The sequence below is a fragment of the Plectropomus leopardus genome, chromosome 5 (genome assembly GCF_026936395.1).
Source record: "Plectropomus leopardus strain MGB_pleo_1.0 chromosome 5, ASM2693639v1, whole genome shotgun sequence".
NCBI classification, from domain to species: domain Eukaryota; kingdom Metazoa; phylum Chordata; class Actinopteri; order Perciformes; family Serranidae; genus Plectropomus; species Plectropomus leopardus.
The window spans coordinates 16,880,822-16,901,418 of NC_142180.1; the positions used below are offsets into that span (position 1 = coordinate 16,880,822).

General features: G+C 32.8%; 1 protein-coding gene across 1 annotated transcript in view; it reads left to right on the plus strand.

Annotated features, from left to right (window-relative positions):
• kdm4b (lysine (K)-specific demethylase 4B) overlaps nucleotides 1–2,455 on the plus strand; it is a 60,380-nt gene extending 57,925 nt beyond the window's left edge. The window contains exon 22 of the mRNA XM_088077630.1: nucleotides 352–2,455. Within this exon, the coding sequence (XP_087933756.1) occupies nucleotides 352–795 (444 nt within the window). The 3' untranslated portion in view covers nucleotides 796–2,455. The remainder of the gene's footprint in view (nucleotides 1–351) is intronic.
• Nucleotides 2,456–20,597: the final 18,142 nt, after the last annotated feature.

Sequence of the window (20,597 nt, forward strand, 5' to 3'; positions counted from 1 at the left end):
AGATTGGATGAATCTGGGTTACATTCTCTATCAAAATCTATGAGTCCTTAGTGTCCATGTGAATCAGTTGGGGTCCTAGAGGATTTTTGATCCTTCACTCTGTTTAATGTAGGTCCTGAGTGATCCGTATCAGGGAAGAGGGAACAATTATCATTTTCAATCATCATTGACAGGTGTAGAGATGCACAACTGTTCTTTTGTGATCTATAAAATCTATAATTGCATTGTGGGTTAGCAGAACTATTATTTATTTATTATTTGCTGTATTGTATATATATATATATATATATATATATATATGAATGACACGGTAAAAAAACCCTGATGAAGTCTTTACTGTATTGTTTTCAGGCCATACCAGTACCACAGGAGGAGGTTTCCTCAGCAGATGAAGCTCAAGCAGCAAAGCGTCGCTGCCTGCCGACAGGCTCAGCCACGCTTGCTGAAACCCCCATGGAGACAACCAATACTCCCGCCTGCCCCCTAACTACAGCCCCGGTAGCAGTACCAGCAGCAGAACATCACAGTATTAGTACACTGCCGACCTCACAACCCCTATCCCAGCCCACCGCTATTCCACATGCTGCCCCTGCCTCAACCAGTGGCATTCAGATAGAGGCTGAGAGCCCAATGGACACGAGTGTCGCCCTTTCTGATGCTCTCACAGAGTCAACCCTGGCCTCAGACCCCATGCCTACTCCGCAGACCCCTTTTACAGTTGACGTTTCCTACATGGAGACCCTCCTCAATTCACATTTCCCTCAGGACAGCGGTCCCACTGAACCCCTGTATTAAAAACCTACTCCGCTATATCATTACTCGGCCAGTGGAGGCTGAGCCAATAGGAAGTAAGCTAATGGAGGTGAGTGCTGTATTAATGGACAAAAACATTTCCTCCACCGGCTCTGAGAGCTCATTGCGGAGCAGGAAAAGACACAAGCACTCTTTTAATGCATGTTACTTTTCTATTTTTGAGTTAATGTATTTGCAGTGGTGCTTTAGCTTGCTCTGAAGCAGCAGCTAAGGAAGGCTTTTTTATTTTTAACATAATTATTTGTTTGTTTTTAGGACCTTTTGGGGGTTTTCTGTTTTTTGGTCAGGTGCTGTGCTTTCCTCCTCCATCTTAATATGAACACATCTCTGGGTGGTATCAACTCCATACCTCGTTGCATTAATTAAACAACACCACACTCCCATTTTCTTTTGTACAGGAAGCTAATTATTATGATGGTCTCTCTTCATTGAGGCCCTGGATGGACTTCACCTCTTTTTTCTTTTTTAATTCAAGTAACCAGCAACAAAATATCTATTTTTCAATCCAGCCACCTGAGGCTTTGAAACTGTTTGGTGGAACTTAAGTGTCACATTGTCCATCTACAGGATATTTTCAGTAAGGTGTTTTATTGTTGAACTGCAAGAGGTAAACGGGGCAAATGGGTTTAAAAATAATGTATTGTAGGGGGAACTCAGTATTTAAATGTGTTAGTCATATATTGAAAGAATTATTTGTAATAGAAGAAACATGTTGAATGCAAACACTAGTAGATTTGTCAGCGGGATGCATTGAATTTTTCGTGAAGATGTGTCACAGTAGTTAAGAGATGAGACCTTTGTGTATTGTCATAATCCTTCAAACTGTCATTTGGCAGCTCCACTTTTCACACCCAAAAACTGTCTCAGGGTTCCTACATGTGTAAAACAAATTTCTTTTAAACATCATAGTCTTCACACAGTTAAGGAAGTACTGAAAAGCCAGGAAAATATTCCAGATTCATAATTGGCAATTAAATAACTATATTGTCATTTTTACTCGTTAACAATTTGTCCACTATGATGAATAATATATGTTTACTGTCACCATTCTCCTATTATCACGTGGACTGACCAAAACTATGATGTCAGTCTAAAGGATGGAAGTCTTGAAAATGATACTTGGGAAAAGTAAAATATGTATGTGTAGGAACCCTTAAATCTGGAAATAGTTTGTACCATTCTTGGTTTAAATTCTACGTATGTGTAAGTCAATATTGTATATTATTAATGTCTGTTTTTCTATTACTGTATCCTTCCTATGTTCATTTTCAATTGACTTCACAAACTTTGCTGATCTTAATTATTAATATGTTTATTTCTGACAGATTTTTACAGGCACATTACTCAGTTTGTACTGGTAAGTACATCTTTCTTTTCCCAGACATGTTAATTTTGTGCTTTAGAGGTGCTACAGAGACATTGAACTACTGATGGACTGAGTTTCCAAACACTGTCACCTTGTACATACCGCAAGCCTTGTGTATTGTGCATCAAATTTGTAAATGTCCAACATATACCGTTCTTTTCCTTTTTTTCTGTCAACACAACTGAAATGTTGGGACACAAATGTGTTCCTGTATCCAAATTATATCCATCAAGAAAATCTTATTTCATAGGGATTAAAGTGGGTCACTAGTCGCTAGCTCTTCTGTGTTGTGTTCAATGGCCTACAGATTTAAAAAAAAAAAAAAAAAGAAAGAAAAAACTTTTGACTGATTATGTAAAAGGTGCTTTAGTGTCTAGTAATTTCGTTTTAAGAAAGCACATATTACTAAGTTAAAACTGTAGTAGTCTGGTATATTGCAAAAAAATCCATATTATGCCATTAAATTCATTAAAAAAGCATAGTGTAGTTTGTCATAAAATGGAAATAGTGAAGTCATAAAAGGTTTAGAAGCTTAGAATGTTGCATAAATGGCCAAAAACACCAAAATAATGCATGTCAAAAACATGACCGAAGAGGCAGAGCTATAGCATGGCTAAAAATGTCAAAATCTGACATGTCCCAAAAACAGGTGAAAACACCTCGAAAACAGCATGAAATAACATGCAGAGACACGTCATAGCATAGTATGTTGCAAAAATGTCTAAAAACACCATAGTAAAGCATGTTGAAAAATGACTGAAAAAGTGCGGCTATATTAAAGCAAAAATGTCAAAATATGACATGTCCCAAAAAAAGCTTTAAACATGTCAAAACAGTATAAAATAATGTCAAAACACGCCAAAACATGGCATGCTTAAAAAATTGTCAGAAACACTGTAACAATAGACGTTGACAAAATGCCCGAAAAGCAAGTCTATAGTAAAGCTAAAAATGTCAAAATATGGCATGTCCCCAAAACAGTTTAAAAAACCTCAAAACAGTATAAAATATCATGCCATGTCACGCCATAGCACACAATAATGCAAAAATGGCCAAAAATATGATACACTGACATGTTGAAAAAATTATTGAAAAGACAAGGCTATAGTAAGGCTAATAATGTCAAAATATGAGATGTCCCAAAAACAGATTAAAACATGTCAAAACAATATAAAATAGGGTTCCAAGACACACCATTGCATACAATAATGCAAAAATGGCCAAAAACACCATAATTAAGTATGTTAAAAAAATGACTGAAAAAACAAGGCTATAGTAAGGCTAAAAATGTCAAAATATGACATGTCCCAAAAACAGCTTCCTCAAAACAGTATAAAATAGCGTATCAAAACACGCCATAGCATAGAATGTCTCAAAAATGTCTGAAAACACCATAATAAAGGATGTTGGAAAAAAACGACCAAAAAGGCAAGGCTATAGTAAGGCTAAAAATGTCAATATATGACATGTCCCAAAAACAGCTTAGAACACCTCAAAACAGTATAAAATAACATAACAAAACACGCCATAGCATACAACTATGCAAAAATGGCCAAAAACGTCATAAAATGACATGTTGAAAAAATGGCCGAGAAGGAAAGGCTATAGTAAGGCTAAAAATGTCGATATATGACATGTCTCAAAAACAGCTTAAAACACCTCAAAACAGTATAAAATAGCGTATCAAAACACGCCATAGCATAGAATGTTGCAAAAACATCCAAAAACACCATAATAAAGAATGTTGAAAAAATGACCGAAAAGGCAAGGCTATAGTAAGGCTAAAATTTTCAAAAAATGAGAAGTCTCAAAAACTGTTTAAAACACCTCAAAACAGTATAAAATAGCGTATCAAAACATGCCATAGCATTGAATGTTGCAAAAACGTCTAAAAACACCATAATAAAGCATGTTGAAAAAATGATCGAAAAGGCAAGGCTATAGTAAGGCTAAAAATGTCAATATATGACATGTCCCAAAAACAGCTTAAAACACCTCAAAACAGTATAAAATAGTGTATCAAAACACGCCATAGCATAGACTGTTTTAAAAGTTTCTAAAAACATGATAATAAAGCATGTTTAAAAAATGATCGAAAAGGCAAGGCTATAGTAAGGCTAAAAATGTCAAAATATGAGAAGTCTCAAAAACAGCTTAAAACACCTCAAAACAGTATGAAATAGCGTATCAAAACACGCCATAGTATAAAATGTCTCAAAAACGTCCAAAAACACCATAATAAAGCATGTTGAAAAAATGAACCGAAAAGGCAAGGCTATAGTAAGGCTAAAAATGTCAAAATATGAGAAGTCTCAAAAACAGCTTAAAACACCTCAAAACAGTATAAAATAGCGTATGAAAACATGCCATAGCATAGAATGTTGCAAAAACATCCAAAAACACCATAATAAAGCATGTTAAAAAAATGATCGAAAAGGCAAGGCTATAGTAAGGCTAAAAATGTCAAAATATGACATGTCTCAAAAACAGCTTAAAACACCTCAAAACAGTATAAAATAGCGTATGAAAACACGCCATAGCATAGAATGTTGCAAAAACATCCAAAAACACCATAATAAAGCATGTTGAAAAAATGACCGAAAAGGCAAGGCTATAGTAAGGCTAAAAATGTCAAAACGTGACATGTCCCAAAAACAGCTTAAAACACCTCAAAACAGTATAAAATAGCGTATCAAAACATGCCATAGCATTGAATGTCTCAAAAATGTCCAAAAACACCATAATAAAGCATGTTAAAAAAAATGACCGAAAAGGCAAGGCTATAGTAAGGCTAAAAATGTCAATATATGACATGTCTCAAAAACAGCTTAAAACACCTCAAAACAGTATAAAATAGAATGACAAGACACGCCATAGCATACAACAATTCAAAAATGGCAAAAAAGGTGATAAAATGGCATGTTGAAAAAATGACCAAAAAGGCAAGGCTATAGTAAGGCTAAAAATGTCGATATATGACATGTCTCAAAAACAGCTTAAAACAACTCAAAACAGTATAAAAAAAATTGCGTATCAAAACACGCCATAGCATAGAATGTTGCAAAAACATCCAAAAACACCATAATAAAGCATGTTGAAAAAATGACCGAAAAGGCAAGGCTATAGTAAGGCTAAAATTTTCAAAAAATGACATGTCCCAAAAACAGCTTAAAACACCTCAAAACAGTATAAAATTGTGTATCAAAACACGCCATAGCATAGACTGTTTTAAAAATTTCTAAAAATACGATAATAAAGCATGTTGAAAAAATGAACGAAAAGGCAAGGCTATAGTAAGGCTAAAAATGTCAAAATATGAGAAGTCTCAAAAACAGCTTAAAACACCTCAAAACAGTATGAAATAGCGTATCAAAACACGCCATAGCATACAATAATTAAAAAATGGCAAAAAACGTCATAAAATGGCATGTTGAAAAAATGACCGAAAAGGCAAGGCTATAGTAAGGCTAAAAATGTCAAAATATGACATGTCCCAAAAACAGCTTAAAACACCTCAAAACAATATAAAATAGCGTATCAAAACATGCCATAGCATTGAATGTTGCAAAAACGTCTAAAAACACCATAATAAAGCATGTTGAAAAAATGACAGAAAAAGCAAGGCTATAGTAAGGCTAAAAATGTCAAAATATGACATGTCTCAAAAACAGCTTAAAACACCTCAAAACAGTATAAAATAGCGTATCAAAACATGCCATAGCATTGGATGTTGCAAAAACATCTAAAAACACCATAATAAAGCATGTTGAAAAAATGACCGAAAAAGCAAGGCTATAGTAAGGCTAAAAATGTCAAAACGTGACATGTCCCAAAAACAGCTTAAAACACCTCAAAACAGTATAAAATAGCGTATCAAAACACGCCATAGCATAGAATGTTGCAAAAACATCCAAAAACACCATAATAAAGCATGTTGAAAAAATAAACGAAAAGGCAAGGCTATAGTAAGGCTAAAATTTTCAAAAAATTACATGTCTCAAAAACAGCTTAAAACACCTCAAAACAGTATAAAATAACATATCAAAACATGCCATAGCATTGAATGTTGCAAAAACGTCTAAAAACACCATAATAAAGCATGTTGAAAAAATGACCGAAAAGGCAAGGCTATAGTAAGGCTAAAAATCTCAAAGTATGAGAAGTCTCAAAAACTGTTTAAAACACCTCAAAACAGTATAAAATAGCGTATCAAAACACGCCATAGCATAGAATGTTGCAAAAACATCCAAAAACACCATAATAAAGCATGTTGAAAAAATGACCGAAAAGGCAAGGCTATAGTAAGGCTAAAAATGTCAATATATGACATGTCTCAAAAACAGCTTAAAACACCTCAAAACAGTATAAAATAGAATGACAAGACACGCCATAGCATACAATAATTCAAAAATGGCAAAAAACGTGATAAAATGGCATGTTGAAAAAATGACCAAAAAGGCAAGGCTATAGTAAGGCTAAAAATGTCGATATATGACATGTCTCAAAAACAGCTTAAAACAACTCAAAACAGTATAAAATAGCGTATCAAAACACGCCATAGCATAGAATGTTGCAAAAACATCCAAAACCACCATAATAAAGCATGTTGAAAAAATGACCGAAAAGGCAAGGCTATAGTAGGGCTAAAATTTTCAAAAAATGACATGTCCCAAAAACAGCTTAAAACACCTCAAAACAGTATAAAATAGCGTATCAAAACATGCCATAGCATTGAATGTTGCAAAAACGTCTAAAAACACCATAATAAAGCATGTTGAAAAAATGACCGAAAAAGCAAGGCTATAGTAAGGCTAAAAATGTCAAAATATGACATGTCTCAAAAACAGCTTAAAACACCTCAAAACAGTATAAAATAGCGTATGAAAACACGCCATAGCATAGAATGTTGCAAAAACATCCAAAAACACCATAATAAAGCATGTTGAAAAAATGACCGAAAAGGCAAGGCTATAGTAAGGCTAAAAATGTCAAAACGTGACATGTCCCAAAAACAGCTTAAAACACCTCAAAACAGTATAAAATAGCGTATGAAAACATGCCCTAGCATTGAATGTTGCAAAAACGTCTAAAAACACCATAATAAAGCATGTTGAAAAAATGACCGAAAAGGCAAGGCTATAGTAAGGCTAAAAATGTCGATATATGACATGTCTCAAAAACAGCTTAAAACACCTCAAAACAGTATAAAATAGCGTATGAAAACACGCCATAGCATAGAATGTTGCAAAAACATCCAAAAACACCATAATAAAGCATGTTGAAAAAATGACCGAAAAGGCAAGGCTATAGTAAGGCTAAAAATGTCAAAATATGACATGTCTCAAAAACAGCTTAAAACACCTCAAAACAGTATAAAATAGAATGACAAGACACGCCATAGCATACAATAATTCAAAAGTGGCAAAAAACGTCATAAAATGGCATGTTGAAAAAATGACCAAAAAGGCAAGGCTATAGTAAGGCTAAAAATCTCAATATATGACATGTCTCAAAAACAGCTTAAAACACCTCAAAACAGTATAAAATAGCGTATCAAAACACGCCATAGCATTGAATGTTGCAAAAACATCCAAAAACACCATAATAAAGCATGTTGAAAAAATGACCGAAAAAGCAAGGCTATAGTAAAGCTAAAAATGTCAATATATGACATGTCTCAAAAACAGCTTAAAACACCTCAAAACAGTATAAAATAGCGTATCAAAACATGCCATAGCATTGAATGTCTCAAAAATGTCCAAAAACACCATAATAAAGCATGTTAAAAAAATGATCGAAAAGGCAAGGCTATAGTAAGGCTAAAAATGTCGATATATGACATGTCTCAAAAACAGCTTAAAACACCTCAAAACAGTATAAAATAGCGTATCAAAACACGCCATAGCATAGAATGTTGCAAAAACATCCAAAAACACCATAATAAAGCATGTTGAAAAAATGACCGAAAAAGCAAGGCTATAGTAAGGCTAAAAATGTCAAAATATGACATGTCTCAAAAACAGCTTAAAACAACCCAAAACAGTATAAAATAGCGTATCAAAACACGCCATAGCATAGAATGTTGCAAAAACATCCAAAAACACCATAATAAAGCATGTTGAAAAAATGACCGAAAAGGCAAGGCTATAGTAAGGCTAAAAATGTCAAAACGTGACATGTCCCAAAAACAGCTTAAAACACCTCAAAACAGTATAAAATAGCGTATCAAAACATGCCATAGCATTGAATGTTGCAAAAACGTCTAAAAACACCATAATAAAGCATGTTGAAAAAATGACCGAAAAGGCAAGGCTATAGTAAGGCTAAAAATGTCAATATATGACATGTCTCAAAAACAGCTTAAAACACCTCAAAACAGTATAAAATAGAATGACAAGACACGCCATAGCATACAATAATTAAAAAATGGCAAAAAACGTCATAAAATGGCATGTAAAAAAATGACAAGGCAAGGCTATAGTAAGGCTAAAAATGTCAAAACGTGACATGTCCCAAAAACAGCTTAAAACACCTCAAAACAGTATAAAATAGCGTATCAAAACACGCCATAGCATAGAATGTTGCAAAAACATCCAAAAACACCATAATAAAGCATGTTGAAAAAATGAATGAAAAGGCAAAGCTATAGTAAGGCTAAAAATGTCAAAACGTGACATGTCCCAAAAACAGCTTAAAACACCTCAAAACAGTATAAAATAGCGTATCAAAACATGCCCTAGCATTGAATGTTGCAAAAACGTCTAAAAACACCATAATAAAGCATGTTGAAAAAATGACCGAAAAGGCAAGGCTAAAAATGTCAATATATGACATGTCTCAAAAACAGCTTAAAACACCTCAAAACAGTATAAAATAGCGTATCAAAACATGCCATAGCATTGAATGTCTCAAAAATGTCCAAAAACACCATAATAAAGCATGTTAAAAAAATGATCGAAAAGGCAAGGCTATAGTAAGGCTAAAAATGTCGATATATGACATGTCTCAAAAACAGCTTAAAACACCTCAAAACAGTATAAAATAGCGTATCAAAACACGCCATAGCATAGAATGTTGCAAAAACATCCAAAAACACCATAATAAAGCATGTTGAAAAAATGACCGAAAAAGCAAGGCTATAGTAAGGCTAAAAATGTCAAAATATGACATGTCTCAAAAACAGCTTAAAACACCTCAAAACAGTATAAAATAGCGTATCAAAACATGCCATAGCATTGAATGTCTCAAAAATGTCCAAAAACACCATAATAAAGCATGTTAAAAAAAATGATCGAAAAGGCAAGGCTATAGTAAGGCTAAAAATGTCGATATATGACATGTCTCAAAAACAGCTTAAAACACCTCAAAACAGTATAAAATAGCGTATCAAAACACGCCATAGCATAGAATGTTGCAAAAACATCCAAAAACACCATAATAAAGCATGTTGAAAAAATGACCGAAAAAGCAAGGCTATAGTAAGGCTAAAAATGTCAAAATATGACATGTCTCAAAAACAGCTTAAAACACCTCAAAACAGTATAAAATAGCGTATGAAAACACGCCATAGCATAGAATGTTGCAAAAACATCCAAAAACACCATAATAAAGCATGTTGAAAAAATGAACGAAAAGGCAAGGCTATAGTAAGGCTAAAAATGTCAAAACGTGACATGTCTCAAAAACAGCTTAAAACACCTCAAAACAGTATAAAATAGCGTATCAAAACATGCCATAGCATTGGATGTTGCAAAAACATCTAAAAACACCATAATAAAGCATGTTGAAAAAATGACAGAAAAAGCAAGGCTATAGTAAGGCTAAAAATGTCAAAATATGACATGTCTCAAAAACAGCTTAAAACACCTCAAAACAGTATAAAATAGCGTATCAAAACACGCCATAGCATAGAATGTTTCAAAAACATCCAAAAACACCATAATAAAGCATGTTGAAAAAATGACCGAAAAGGCAAGGCTATAGTAAGGCTAAAAATGTCAAAATATGACATGTCTCAAAAACAGCTTAAAACACCTCAAAACAGTATAAAATAGAATGACAAGACACGCCATAGCATACAATAATTCAAAAATGGCAAAAAACGTCATAAAATGGCATGTTGAAAAAATGACCAAAAAGGCAAGGCTATAGTAAGGATAAAAATCTCAATATATGACATGTCCCAAAAACAGCTTAAAACACCTCAAAACAGTATAAAATAGCGTATCAAAACATGCCATAGCATTGAATGTCTCAAAAACATCCAAAAACACCATAATAAAGCATGTTGAAAAAATGAACGAAAAGGCAAGGCTATAGTAAGGCTAAAAATGTCAAAACGTGACATGTCCCAAAAACAGCTTAAAACACCTCAAAACAGTATAAAATAGCGTGTCAAAACATGCCATAGCATTGAATGTTGCAAAAACGTCTAAAAACACTATAATACAGCATGTTGAAAAAATGACCAAAAATGCAAGGCTATAGTAAGGCTAAAAATGTCAATATATGACATGTCTCAAAAACAGCTTAAAACACCTCAAAACAGTATAAAATAGAATGACAAGACATGCCATAGCATACAACAATTCAAAAATGGCAAAAAAAACGTCATAAAATGGCATGTTGAAAAAATGACCGAAAAGGCAAGGCTATAGTAAGGCTAAAAATGTCAAAATATGACATGTCCCAAAAACAGCTTAAAACACCTCAAAACAGTATAAAATAGCGTATCAAAACATGCCATAGCATTGAATGTCTCAAAAATGTCCAAAAACACCATAATAAAGCATGTTAAAAAAATGATCGAAAAGGCAAGGCTATAGTAAGGCTAAAAATGTCGATATATGACATGTCTCAAAAACAGCTTAAAACACCTCAAAACAGTATAAAATAGCGTATGAAAACACGCCATAGCATAGAATGTTGCAAAAACATCCAAAAACACCATAATAAAGCATGTTGAAAAAATGACCGAAAAGGCAAGGCTATAGTAAGGCTAAAAATGTCAAAATATGACATGTCTCAAAAACAGCTTAAAACACCTCAAAACAGTATAAAATAGTGTATGAAAACATGCCATAGCATAGAATGTTTCAAAATATCTAAAAACACCATAATAAAGCATGTTGAAAAAATGACCGAAAAAGCAAGGCTATAGTAAGGCTAAAAATGTCAAAATATGACATGTCCCAAAAACAGCTTAAAACACCTCAAAACAGTATAAAATAGCGTATCAAAACATGCCATAGCATTGAATGTTGCAAAAACATCCAAAAACACCATAATAAAGCATGTTAAAAAAATGATCGAAAAGGCAAGGCTATAGTAAGGCTAAAAATGTCGATATATGACATGTCCCAAAAACAGCATAAAACACCTCAAAACAGTATAAAATAACATATTAAAACATGCCATAGCATTGAATGTTGCAAAAACGTCTAAAAACACCATAATAAAGCATGTTGAAAAAATGACCGAAAAGGCAAGGCTATAGTAAGGCTAAAAATGTCAAAATGTGACATGTCCCAAAAACAGCTTAAAACACCTCAAAACAGTATAAAATAGCGTATCAAAACACGCCATAGCATAGAATGTTGCAAAAACATCTAAAAACACCATAATAAAGCATGTTGAAAAAATGACCGAAAAGGCAAGGCTATAGTAAGGCTAAAAATGTCAATATGTGACATGTCTCAAAAACAGCTTAAAACACCTCAAAACAGTATAAAATAGAATGACAAGACACGCCATAGCATACAATAATTCAAAAATGGCAAAAAACGTGATAAAATGGCATGTTGAAAAAATGACCAAAAAGGCAAGGCTATAGTAAGGCTAAAAATGTCGATATATGACATGTCTCAAAAACAGCTTAAAACACCTCAAAACAGTATAAAATAGCGTATCAAAACATGCCATAGCATTGAATGTTGCAAAAACATCCAAAAACACCATAATAAAGCATGTTGAAAAAATGAACGAAAAGGCAAGGCTATAGTAAGGCTAAAAATGTCAAAATATGACATGTCCCAAAAACAGCTTAAAACACCTCAAAACAGTATAAAATAGCGTATCAAAACATGCCATAGCATTGAATGTTGCAAAAACATCCAAAAACACCATAATAAAGCATGTTGAAAAAATGAACGAAAAGGCAAGGCTATAGTAAGGCTAAAAATGTCAAAACGTGACATGTCCCAAAAACAGCTTAAAACACCTCAAAACAGTATAAAATAGCGTGTCAAAACATGCCATAGCATTGAATGTTGCAAAAACGTCTAAAAACACTATAATAAAGCATGTTGAAAAAATGACCGAAAAGGCAAGGCTATAGTAAGGCTAAAAATGTCAATATATGACATGTCTCAAAAACAGCTTAAAACACCTCAAAACAGTATAAAATAGAATGACAAGACACGCCATAGCATACAACAATTCAAAAATGGCAAAAAACACCATAATAAATGGCATGTTGAAAAAATGACCGAAAAGGCAAGGCTATAGTAAGGCTAAAAATGTCAAAATATGACATGTCCCAAAAACAGCTTAAAACACCTCAAAACAGTATAAAATAGCGTATCAAAACATGCCATAGCATTGGATGTTGCAAAAACATCTAAAAACACCATAATAAAGCATGTTGAAAAAATGACAGAAAAAGCAAGGCTATAGTAAGGCTAAAAATGTCAAAATATGACATGTCTCAAAAACAGCTTAAAACACCTCAAAACAGTATAAAATAGTGTATCAAAACACGCCATAGCATAGAATGTTGCAAAAACATCCAAAAACACCATAATAAAGCATGTTGAAAAAATGACCGAAAAGGCAAGGCTATAGTAAGGCTAAAAATGTCAAAATATGACATGTCTCAAAAACAGCTTAAAACACCTCAAAACAGTATAAAATAGAATGACAAGACACGCCATAGCATACAATAATTCAAAAATGGCAAAAAACGTCATAAAATGGCATGTTGAAAAAATGACCAAAAAGGCAAGGCTATAGTAAGGATAAAAATCTCAATATATGACATGTCTCAAAAACAGCTTAAAACACCTCAAAACAGTATAAAATAGCGTATCAAAACATGCCATAGCATTGAATGTCTCAAAAACATCCAAAAACACCATAATAAAGCATGTTGAAAAAATGAACGAAAAGGCAAGGCTATAGTAAGGCTAAAAATGTCAAAACGTGACATGTCCCAAAAACAGCTTAAAACACCTCAAAACAGTATAAAATAGCGTGTCAAAACATGCCATAGCATTGAATGTTGCAAAAACGTCTAAAAACACTATAATACAGCATGTTGAAAAAATGACCAAAAATGCAAGGCTATAGTAAGGCTAAAAATGTCAATATATGACATGTCTCAAAAACAGCTTAAAACACCTCAAAACAGTATAAAATAGAATGACAAGACATGCCATAGCATACAACAATTCAAAAATGGCAAAAAAAACGTCATAAAATGGCATGTTGAAAAAATGACCGAAAAGGCAAGGCTATAGTAAGGCTAAAAATGTCAAAATATGACATGTCCCAAAAACAGCTTAAAACACCTCAAAACAGTATAAAATAGCGTATCAAAACATGCCATAGCATTGAATGTTGCAAAAACATCCAAAAACACCATAATAAAGCATGTTAAAAAAATGATCGAAAAGGCAAGGCTATAGTAAGGCTAAAAATGTCGATATATGACATGTCCCAAAAACAGCATAAAACACCTCAAAACAGTATAAAATAACATATTAAAACATGCCATAGCATTGAATGTTGCAAAAACGTCTAAAAACACCATAATAAAGCATGTTGAAAAAATGACCGAAAAGGCAAGGCTATAGTAAGGCTAAAAATGTCGATATATGACGTCTCAAAAACAGCTTAAAACACCTCAAAACAGTATAAAATAGCGTATCAAAACACGCCATAGCATAGAATGTTGCAAAAACATCTAAAAACACCATAATAAAGCATGTTGAAAAAATGACCGAAAAGGCAAGGCTATAGTAAGGCTAAAAATGTCAATATGTGACATGTCTCAAAAACAGCTTAAAACACCTCAAAACAGTATAAAATAGAATGACAAGACACGCCATAGCATACAATAATTCAAAAATGGCAAAAAACGTGATAAAATGGCATGTTGAAAAAATGACCAAAAAGGCAAGGCTATAGTAAGGCTAAAAATGTCGATATATGACATGTCTCAAAAACAGCTTAAAACACCTCAAAACAGTATAAAATAGCGTATGAAAACACGCCATAGCATAGAATGTTGCAAAAACATCCAAAAACACCATAATAAAGCATGTTGAAAAAATGACCGAAAAGGCAAGGCTATAGTAAGGCTAAAAATGTCAAAATATGACATGTCCCAAAAACAGCTTAAAACACCTCAAAACAGTATAAAATAGCGTATCAAAACATGCCATAGCATTGAATGTTGCAAAAACATCCAAAAACACCATAATAAAGCATGTTGAAAAAATGAACGAAAAGGCAAGGCTATAGTAAGGCTAAAAATGTCAAAACGTGACATGTCCCAAAAACAGCTTAAAACACCTCAAAACAGTATAAAATAGCGTGTCAAAACATGCCATAGCATTGAATGTTGCAAAAACGTCTAAAAACACTATAATAAAGCATGTTGAAAAAATGACCGAAAAGGCAAGGCTATAGTAAGGCTAAAAATGTCAATATATGACATGTCTCAAAAACAGCTTAAAACACCTCAAAACAGTATAAAATAGAATGACAAGACACGCCATAGCATACAACAATTCAAAAATGGCAAAAAAACGTCATAAAATGGCATGTTGAAAAAATGACCGAAAAGGCAAGGCTATAGTAAGGCTAAAAATGTCAAAATATGACATGTCCCAAAAACAGCTTAAAACACATCAAAACAGTATAAAATAGCGTATCAAAACATGCCATAGCATTGGATGTTGCAAAAACATCTAAAAACACCATAATAAAGCATGTTGAAAAAATGACCAAAAAGGCAAGGCTATAGTAAGGCTAAAAATGTCGATATATGACATGTCTCAAAAACAGCTTAAAACACCTCAAAACAGTATAAAATAGCGTATGAAAACACGCCATAGCATAGAATGTTGCAAAAACATCCAAAAACACCATAATAAAGCATGTTGAAAAAATGACGGAAAAGGCAAGGCTATAGTAAGGCTAAAAATGTCAAAACGTGACATGTCCCAAAAACAGCTTAAAACACCTCAAAACAGTATAAAATAGCGTATCAAAACATGCCATAGCATTGAATGTTGCAAAAACGTCTAAAAACACCATAATAAAGCATGTTGAAAAAATGACCGAAAAGGCAAGGCTATAGTAAGGCTAAAAATGTCAATATATGACATGTCTCAAAAACAGCTTAAAACACCTCAAAACAGTATAAAATAGAATGACAAGACACGCCATAGCATACAATAATTCAAAAATGGCAAAAAACGTCATAAAATGGCATGTTGAAAAAATGACCAAAAAGGCAAGGCTATAGTAAGGCTAAAAATGTCGATATATGACATGTCTCAAAAACAGCTTAAAACACCTCAAAACAGTATAAAATAGTGTATGAAAACATGCCATAGCATAGAATGTTTTAAAATATCTAAAAACACCATAATAAAGCATGTTGAAAAAATGAACGAAAAGGCAAGGCTATAGTAAGGCTAAAAATGTCAAAACGTGACATGTCCCAAAAACAGCTTAAAACACCTCAAAACAGTATAAAATAGCGTGTCAAAACATGCCATAGCATTGAATGTTGCAAAAACGTCTAAAAACACTATAATAAAGCATGTTGAAAAAATGACCGAAAAGGCAAGGCTATAGTAAGGCTAAAAATGTCAATAATATGACATGTCCCAAAAACAGCTTAAAACACCTCAAAACAGTATAAAATAGCGTATCAAAACATGCCATAGCATTGAATGTTGCAAAAACATCTAAAAACACCATAATAAAGCATGTTGAAAAAATGACCAAAAAGGCAAGGCTATAGTAAGGCTAAAAATGTCGATATATGACATGTCTCAAAAACAGCTTAAAACACCTCAAAACAGTATAAAATAGCGTATCAAAACACGCCATAGCATAGAATGTTGCAAAAACATCCAAAAACACCATAATAAAGCATGTTGAAAAAATGACCGAAAAGGCAAGGCTATAGTAAGGCTAAAAATGTCAAAATATGACATGTCTCAAAAACAGCTTAAAACACCTCAAAACAGTATAAAATAGTGTATGAAAACATGCCATAGCATAGAATGTTTCAAAATATCTAAAAACACCATAATAAAGCATGTTGAAAAAATGACCGAAAAAGCAAGGCTATAGTAAGGCTAAAAATGTCAAAATATGACATGTCCCAAAAACAGCTTAAAACACCTCAAAACAGTATAAAATAGCGTATCAAAACATGCCATAGCATTGAATGTTGCAAAAACATCTAAAAACACCATAATAAAGCATGTTGAAAAAATGACCGAAAAGGCAAGGCTATAGTAAGGCTAAAAATGTCAAAATATGACATGTCTCAAAAACAGCTTAAAACACCTCAAAACAGTATAAAATAGCGTATGAAAACACGCCATAGCATAGAATGTTGCAAAAACATCCAAAAACACCATAATAAAGCATGTTGAAAAAATGACCGAAAAGGCAAGGCTATAGTAAGGCTAAAAATGTCAAAATATGACATGTCTCAAAAACAGCTTAAAACACCTCAAAACAGTATAAAATAGCGTATCAAAACATGCCATAGCATTGGATGTTGCAAAAACGTCTAAAAACACCATAATAAAGCATGTTGAAAAAATGACCGAAAAGGCAAGGCTATAGTAAGGCTAAAAATGTCAATATATGACATGTCTCAAAAACAGCTTAAAACACCTCAAAACAGTATAAAATAGAATGACAAGACACGCCATAGCATACAATAATTCAAAAATGGCAAAAAACGTCATAAAATGGCATGTTGAAAAAATGACCAAAAAGGCAAGGCTATAGTAAGGCTAAAAATGTCGATATATGACATGTCTCAAAAACAGCTTAAAACACCTCAAAACAGTATAAAATAGCGTATCAAAACACGCCATAGCATAGAATGTTGCAAAAACATCCAAAAACACCATAATAAAGCATGTTGAAAAAATGACCGAAAAGGCAAGGCTATAGTAAGGCTAAAAATGTCAAAATATGACATGTCTCAAAAACAGCTTAAAACACCTCAAAACAGTATAAAATAGTGTATGAAAACATGCCATAGCATAGAATGTTTCAAAATATCTAAAAACACCATAATAAAGCATGTTGAAAAAATGACCGAAAAAGCAAGGCTATAGTAAGGCTAAAAATGTCAAAATATGACATGTCCCAAAAACAGCTTAAAACACCTCAAAACAGTATAAAATAGCGTATCAAAACATGCCATAGCATTGAATGTTGCAAAAACATCTAAAAACACCATAATAAAGCATGTTAAAAAAATGATCGAAAAGGCAAGGCTATAGTAAGGCTAAAAATGTCAAAACGTGACATGTCCCAAAAACAGCTTAAAACACCTCAAAACAGTATAAAATAGCGTATGAAAACATGCCATAGCATTGAATGTTGCAAAAACATCCAAAAACACCATAATAAAGCATGTTGAAAAAATGACCGAAAAGGCAAGGCTATAGTAAGGCTAAAAATGTCAAAATATGACATGTCTCAAAAACAGCTTAAAACACCTCAAAACAGTATAAAATAGCGTATGAAAACACGCCATAGCATAGAATGTTGCAAAAACATCCAAAAACACCATAATAAAGCATGTTGAAAAAATGACCGAAAAGGCAAGGCTATAGTAAGGCTAAAAATGTCAAAACGTGACATGTCCCAAAAACAGCTTAAAACACCTCAAAACAGTATAAAATAGCGTATGAAAACATGCTATAGCATTGAATGTTGCAAAAACGTCTAAAAACACCATAATAAAGCATGTTGAAAAAATGACCAAAAAGGCAAGGCTAAAAATGTCGATATATGACATGTCTCAAAAACAGCTTAAAACACCTCAAAACAGTATAAAATAGTGTATGAAAACATGCCATAGCATAGAATGTTTTAAAATATCTAAAAATACCATAATAAAGCATGTTGAAAAAATGACCGAAAAAGCAAGGCTATAGTAAGGCTAAAAATGTCAAAATATGACATGTCCCAAAAACAGCTTAAAACACCTCAAAACAGTATAAAATAGCGTATCAAAACATGCCATAGCATTGAATGTTGCAAAAACGTCTAAAAACACCATAATAAAGCATGTTGAAAAAATGACCGAAAAGGCAAGGCAATTGTAAGGCTAAAAATGTCAATATATGACATGTCTCAAAAACAGCTTAAAACACCTCAAAACAGTATAAAATAGAATGACAAGACACGCCATAGCATACAATAATTCAAAAATGGCAAAAAACGTCATAAAATGGCATGTTGAAAAAATGACCAAAAAGGCAAGGCTATAGTAAGGCTAAAAATGTCGATATATGACATGTCTCAAAAACAGCTTAAAACACCTCAAAACAGTATAAAATAGCGTATGAAAACACGCCATAGCATAGAATGTTGCAAAAACATCCAAAAACACCATAATAAAGCATGTTGAAAAAGTGACCGAAAAGGCAAGGCTATAGTAAGGCTAAAAATGTCAAAACGTGACATGTCCCAAAAACAGCTTAAAACACCTCAAAACAGTATAAAATAGCGTATCAAAACATGCCATAGCATTGAATGTTGCAAAAACGTCTAAAAACACCATAATAAAGCATGTTGAAAAAATGACCGAAAAGGCAAGGCTATAGTAAGGCTAAAAATGTCAATATATGACATGTCTCAAAAACAGCTTAAAACACCTCAAAACAGTATAAAATAGAATGACAAGACACGCCATAGCATACAATAATTCAAAAATGGCAAAAAACGTCATAAAATGGCATGTTGAAAAAATGACCAAAAAGGCAAGGCTATAGTAAGGCTAAAAATGTCGATATATGACATGTCTCAAAAACAGCTTAAAACACCTCAAAACAGTATAAAATAGTGTATGAAAACATGCCATAGCATAGAATGTTTTAAAATATCTAAAAACACCATAATAAAGCATGTTGAAAAAATGAACGAAAAGGCAAGGCTATAGTAAGGCTAAAAATGTCAAAACGTGACATGTCCCAAAAACAGCTTAAAACACCTCAAAACAGTATAAAATAGCGTATCAAAACATGCCATAGCATTGAATGTTGCAAAAACATCTAAAAACACCATAATAAAGCATGTTGAAAAAATGACCAAAAAGGCAAGGCTATAGTAAGGCTAAAAATGTCGATATATGACATGTCTCAAAAACAGCTTAAAACACCTCAAAACAGTATAAAATAGAGTATGAAAACACGCCATAGCATAGAATGTTGCAAAAACATCCAAAAACACCATAATAAAGCATGTTGAAAAAATGACCGAAAAGGCAAGGCTATAGTAAGGCTAAAAATGTCAAAATATGACATGTCTCAAAAACAGCTTAAAACACCTCAAAACAGTATAAAATAGTGTATGAAAACATGCCATAGCATAGAATGTTTCAAAATATCTAAAAACACCATAATAAAGCATGTTGAAAAAATGACCGAAAAAGGCAAGGCTATAGTAAGGCTAAAAATGTCAAAATATGACATGTCCCAAAAACAGCTTAAAACACCTCAAAACAGTATAAAATAGCGTATCAAAACATGCCATAGCATTGAATGTTGCAAAAACATCTAAAAACACCATAATAAAGCATGTTGAAAAAATGACCGAAAAGGCAAGGCTATAGTAAGGCTAAAAATGTCAAAATATGACATGTCTCAAAAACAGCTTAAAACACCTCAAAACAGTATAAAATAGCGTATGAAAACATGCCATAGCATAGAATGATATAAAATAACAAAAAACACCAAAATAAAGCATGTTGAAAAATGACCAAAAAGGCAAGGCTATAGTAAGGCTAAAAATGTCACTATATGACATGTCTCAAAAACAGCTTAAAACACCTCAAAACAGTATAAAATAGCGTATCAAAACATGCCATAGCATAGAATGTTTCAAAATATCTAAAAACACCATAATAAAGCATGTTGAAAAAATGACCGAAAAAGCAAGGCTATAGTAAGGCTAAAAATGTCAAAATATGACATGTCTCAAAAACAGCTTAAAACACCTCAAAACAGTATAAAATAGCGTATCAAAACATGCCATAGCATTGAATGTTGCAAAAACATCTAAAAACACCATAATAAAGCATGTTGAAAAAATGACCAAAAAGGCAAGGCTATAGTAAGGCTAAAAATGTCGATATATGACATGTCTC